Source organism: Telopea speciosissima, chromosome 6, assembly GCF_018873765.1.
Source record: "Telopea speciosissima isolate NSW1024214 ecotype Mountain lineage chromosome 6, Tspe_v1, whole genome shotgun sequence".
NCBI lineage: Eukaryota > Viridiplantae > Streptophyta > Magnoliopsida > Proteales > Proteaceae > Telopea > Telopea speciosissima.
Genome location: NC_057921.1, coordinates 38,779,943 through 38,785,889, shown reverse-complemented (window position 1 = coordinate 38,785,889; position 5,947 = coordinate 38,779,943). Strand labels below are relative to the sequence as shown.

Sequence of the window (5,947 nt, the reverse complement as noted above, 5' to 3'; positions counted from 1 at the left end):
CTTTGGTCATCATTACAAGAGTATTTAAAGATAAAATTTTGCATTATCTTTTTTTTTTTTGGATAAACTTATTTAAATAATCTTAATTCTTAACTAAAACAGTAAAATTAAGATGGGAATCTAGCTTGGACACTAAACTGATTTAATACTTTGTACTCAAACCCTTTCAATACTTAGTCTATTAAAACTTGATCAGTGCTCTATTTGTCTGATAATAAATTATATTTGGTTGTATAATATGTCGGTCCACCAATGACGATTGATAGCTGAGCTTGGTCAGTCCACATTTTCGTTAATCTCCACGAAACTCTTGCGGCTCGATCACCACCCGTCTAGCTACTCTATAAATTAGCAATGAAAGGTAACACCACACCACTCACAGCTACAAAGTGCAAACTTCAAACCAACCGACCAACACTAATGGCTTACTACTCCATCACCACTCCTTCCTTCCTGTTATTCTTCTTTCCAACTCTTGTAGCGTTTCTTTGGTCGCTTCTCTTCTTCTCTTCTTCAGTTGCTGCTTATGCAACTACAACTGGGGTCGTCTCTCTTCAGTTGTCATCAAGTGAAGCAGAACCTCTCCTCAAATGGAAAGCCAGCCTTCAAAACTACTCCGTTGCTGCTCTCGGTTCTTGGAAGCTTACTACATCGTCACCAACTGCCAATTCCACCAGTACTAATGCCACTTCATCATCATGCAAGTGGTTCGGTATAATTTGAAACGAAGTTGGAAGCGTGGTTGAGATTAACCTTCCCAAAACAGAGCTGCAAGGTACGCTTGACAACTTCACCTGCTCTTCCTTTCCTAATCTCCTCCATCTTAATCTCAGCCTCAATGAACTCACAGGACCCATACCCGATCATATTGGTAGTTTCTCCAAACTCACCCACCTCGATCTCTCCAATAATAATCTTTCCAGCATTCTACGTCCCACCTTGAGTAATTTAAGTAACCTTCTATTTCTACACCTGTATTCCAATCAACTCGGTGGTCCAATACCATCAGAAATAGGAAATCTAGACAATCTGGTTAACTGGGCACTAAACAACAATGAGCTCAATGGTCCAATCCCTCACTCTCTGGCTAATTTAAGTAGACTAGAGAAACTCAATTTGTCTGTGAATCAATTATCTGGTCTGCGGCCTTCAGAAATTGGAGATATGGAAAATCTGGTTGTGTTGGACCTATCTGAAAATAAACTCAGCAGTCCAATCCCTCACTCTCTGACTAATTTAAGTAAACTAGAGCTTCTCTATTTGTTTGAAAATCAATTATCTGGTCCATTGCCTTCAAATATTGGAGATATGGAAAATCTTGTTGTCTTGCCGCAATATCGAAACAAACTCAGCAGTCCAATCCCTCACTCTCTGGCTAATTTAAGTAGACTAGAAAAACTCTATTTGTATGTGAATCAATTATCTGGTCCGCTACCTTCAGAAATTGAAGATACGGAAAATCTGGTTGAGTTGGACCTATCTGAAAACAAACTCAGCTGTCCAATCCCTCACTCTCTGACTAATTTAAGTAAACTAGAGCTTCTCCATTTGTTTGAAAATCAATTATCTGGTCCGCTGCCTTCAGAAATTGGAGACACGAAAAATCTGGTTGACTTGGAGATTTCTCAAAACAAACTTAGCGGTCAAATCCCTCATTCTCTAGCTAACTTAAGTAAGCTAGAGATCCTCTATGTGCATGATAATCAATTATCTGGTCCGCCGCCTTCCGAAATTGGAGATATGGAAAATCTTGTTGACTTGGCGCTAAAGCAAAACAATCTCTGCGGTCCAATCCCTCATTCTCTGGCTAATTTAAGCACACTAGAGGAGCTCTACTTGTATGGGAATCATTTATCTGGTCCCATACCTCAAGACTTAGGTAGCCAAGCATCCATTCTAGTAATCGACTTGTCTAACAATCTCTTATCTAGAAGCTTACCACAACAAATATGCCAAGGACGATCACTTCAAAAATTAACGATTGACAACAATAGTCTCATGGGTCCTATTCCAGATTTGAGAAATTACACAAGTCTGAGGAGAGTTCGACTTGAAAACAACCTATTTGTAGGAAATATAACCAATAGTTTTAGTGTACTTCCACATCTTTATTACATTGATATGAGTCACACTAGACTATAAGAAGAGCTATCACCAAATTGGGGAGAATGTAAGAATTTGTCAGTGCTAAAGATTTCTGGAAACAATATTAGTGGGAAGATACCATCTGAGGTTGGTCCGTTAACTCGACTTGGAGAACTTGACCTTTCTTTCAACAAACTTGCTGGAGAAATACCAAAGGAACTCAGTAGCTTATCCGATTTGCTCAGCTTATATTTAAATGACAACCAGATTTCAGGGCATGTACCAGTGGAAATCGGCAAATTAATCAATTTGGAGCATCTAGACCTATCATCAAACATGCCAACTGGATCAATCCCCGCACAACTTGGCCATTGCTCAACATCATTGTCATTAAATTTGAGCTGTAATTCATTGAATGGAAGCATTCCATCTCAAATTGGTGATCTAGTATTCCTACAAACTCAATTGGACCTTAGTCATAACTCAATCAGTGGACTGATACCAACACAGCTTGCAAAGTTAGTGATGTTGGAAATTTTGAATCTATCTCACAATATATTCACAGGTTCCATCCCCCTTTCTCTTGAAGATATGATTAGCTTAGTATCTCTTGATTTGTCCTATAATCAGTTGGAGGGTGTTGTTCCTAACAATAGGGTTTTCAGACATGCTGCTTCACCACAAGCATTTAGAGCCAACAAAGGGTTATGTGGTGAACTTCAAGCTCTACTTCCCTGCAATCGATCTCGTACAAATAAGGGATATAGTAAAAATGGACACAAAGTCCTCATATCCATCATTGCTTCTTTGATAGGAACTGTGTTCCTTGCATTTGGAATCATTGTTGTCCTTTTTCTCTTGCAAAAAAAAATGAAAAAAGGAAATGTAGAAGCAACAAGAAGAAACCATGGCAATATATTTTCAATTTGGAATTTCGACGGCAAGATTGCTTATGAGGACATAATTCAAGCAACAGAGGATTTTGATGCCAAATATTGCATTGGGGCAGGAACTTATGGGAGTGTTTACAAAGCAGTCCTACCTACAGGCCATGTAGTAGCCTTGAAGAAGTTCCATCCATTCGACAGTGAGGTAGTAGTTGATGAAAGCTTTGGGAATGAGATGCATGGATTAACAAATATAAGGCATCAGAGCATTGTCAGACTTTATGGGTTCTGCTCTCATCCACGATGCATGTTTCTTGTTTACGAGTACATGGAAAAAGGAAGCTTAGCAAATATCTTGAGCAATCACGCAGAGGTTGTGGAGTTAGATTGGATGAAAAGAGTAAATGTCATCAAAAGTGTGGCCAATGCTTTGTCTTACTTGCATCATGATTGTTTTTCACCAATAATTCATCGGGATATTTCAAGCAAAACTATATTGTTGGACTTGGAACTTGAGGCTCGTGTATCTGATTTTGGTATTGCAAGACTGTTAAAACCAGACTCATCTAATTGGACATCACCCAAAGGAACTCATGGATATATTGCTCCAGGTATTTAAATTTGTCACTTCTATATGCTATGCTTTTTATTGTTGTACGTTTAAGGTTTCTTTATTTTCTCTCCAATATTTAAAACCTAGGACTTTTTTCTAAATTGTTGCCATATAAGTATTTGCATCTTAGTATTGAAAAAGGAAAAAGATAAAGTGTTTGTATCTAGGGCACAATTTTTATAAATAGTTTGATAAATATATTATTTGAACTTTGAAATATTTAGTATACAATCATCAATACTTTGATAAAAAAAACTGAATATTAGTTTCTTTTAATTACAATTATTTTAGAGTATTAGGATGAATGTCGTCATGTCCTATTGTTATTATATTTATAAATTCTTAAATTTTTATCAATAAATACCCTTTAGATTCTTTTTGACTAACATGATGCATTATATAAAGGATGAGCACAAATATTTTATGTAATTGAGTAATTCAATAAGAAAACTAAAGGATATCATATATTTCTTATATCCCTTCGAATTTCTTGGAGTTCATATAGAACCGGAGAAAAACCTATTGCAAACTAAAGAATTTCAGAAGTATGAAGGGTGAAAAAGCTAAATAGAACAATGAAATTACTCATTTGGAGTGAAAAAAAAAAAAAAGCCCTACTATATTATGTAAGCTACTCTATTATATTTCATAATAAATTATTCTTTTCTTTAAAAGTTTAAATAGAAAATAGGTATTTCTAGCACTATTGTGCTTTCCTATTGAATTAGAAGCAAGATAGAATGTCTAAATCATTTTTGAATGATCAAAGCTTAAGGAGTGTAGGGCAACCCTATAGAATTTTATAAATCAACTAAATATCTTAAAGTAATCTGGTAAAATCGAGATTGTTGGATGGATAGTAGAATCCTTGGTATCTCTATCATGAGGTGATCTACCATATTGGCCCAATATGCATTTATTGTTTATTTTGTATTTTCTACCATTAAACCAAGCTTGTCAAAATTGATACATCATTTTTCTATGCTTTATATTTGATGTGGTAAAGACATATGAGCTAAAGTTACCATAAGAGTAGACGGTGACGTAGACAACATATCCACAAAATTTTTAGCACTAACTAAAAGGACCAAAATTTGTAGGTGGCCCCATCTAGAGATTTTTTTTAGGCAGACACTATTTCTAACACATGGCATGTCAGATGGGGCCATAACTTCTGTGGGCAAGTGGACTAAGGTCCCTCACTCCTATTCGGAACTGTATTTTTACACATGATGAAATTTACATGTTGTTGTGAGTAGTATAAAAGCAATGTTATACCTATGGAAAACATGTATATAGATAGGGTCCTAGTATCAAAAGCCACAATACTCACTGGTAATGAAGTAATATAGTGCACAAGTTTCTTCCAAAGCCTAGAGTAGAGCTACCATCCATGGGCCACCCTTTTTTAGGCACATGTCCTATTGGATGGGATCCAAATTTTGTGGATTGGTAGATCCCAAGGTCCCTTGTTCCATGTAATGTTCAGCCTCACAGAGATTTTGCAGCGGCAAGATGAAGGCATTAAAAGATGTATGATTACAAAGAGGGTTCATAGGCTACTTAAAGGTACATATACAAAGAGTAAATAACTGAATTTGAGCCTTAAATTTGATACTAAGGAGTGCAGATTTTGTTCTACCAAATCCATCATTTAAAATATAGTTTAGTTTTATGTTTCTATTTTAAAACGTATTTGTTGTCCGATATGCACTTTCACTAAGCCTCTTTCTTTCTTCACTTGCAAAGCTTGCCTACACCATGGTTTTAACTGATAAATGTGATGTATATAGTTTTGGAGTATTGACACTGGAAATAATTATGGGAAGGCATCCAGGGGAGCTCATGTCATCTCTAACGTCACCAGTTGGCCAAAAGATGCTATTAAGGGACATGTTAGACCCACGTCTCACCTTTCCATCAGATCAAAAGGTTGCAAAGGATGTGGTTTCTGTTGTGAGAATAGCAATTGCATGTTTATGTAGTCACCCACAATCCCACCCAGCTATGCATCAAGTATCAAAAGAGCTACTTGGTCTCCGACCATCATTTGTGGAGCATATTTATACAATTACTATAGGTGACTTAAATGACATTGAAGTACAATACTTGTGATCGATGATTCATTCGACCAACAAGGGGGACTACGGAGATTGATTTGACACTGTACTCAAAATTAAGCAATAGTTCTAAAGGTCAGCCTTTTGTTAATTTGCATGGCTTAACTTTAATCCAATTTCCAAAACTATATCATCCTTTTGGGGTTTTGATAGGGATGGCATGACTGAAGTCCTCACTGTAGACCAGAGAGCTTGTGTCTATTTCTTTCGAGGTGATTATTTTGTGAAAAAATTTTGTAACC

The 5,947-nt window shown here is 36.4% G+C and overlaps 2 protein-coding genes across 2 annotated transcripts; both read left to right on the top strand.

Moving 5' to 3' along the window:
* Positions 1-420: 420 nt before the first annotated feature.
* Positions 421-3,204, top strand: LOC122665714 (probable leucine-rich repeat receptor-like protein kinase At1g35710; the record flags this gene model as incomplete). Its single annotated transcript, XM_043861863.1, has 3 exons — positions 421-712; positions 851-2,032; positions 2,147-3,204. Coding segments are annotated over exons 1-3 (2,532 nt in total), but the record flags the coding sequence as incomplete, so codon positions are not given.
* LOC122665330 (MDIS1-interacting receptor like kinase 2-like) lies at positions 3,204-5,715 on the top strand. Its single transcript, XM_043861448.1, has 3 exons — positions 3,204-3,583; positions 4,129-4,130; positions 5,335-5,715. Exons 1-3 carry the CDS (start codon positions 3,208-3,210, stop codon positions 5,698-5,700), a joined length of 744 nt encoding a protein of 247 aa, XP_043717383.1. The 5' UTR covers positions 3,204-3,207; the 3' UTR covers positions 5,701-5,715.
* The last annotated feature ends 232 nt before the right edge of the window (positions 5,716-5,947 follow it).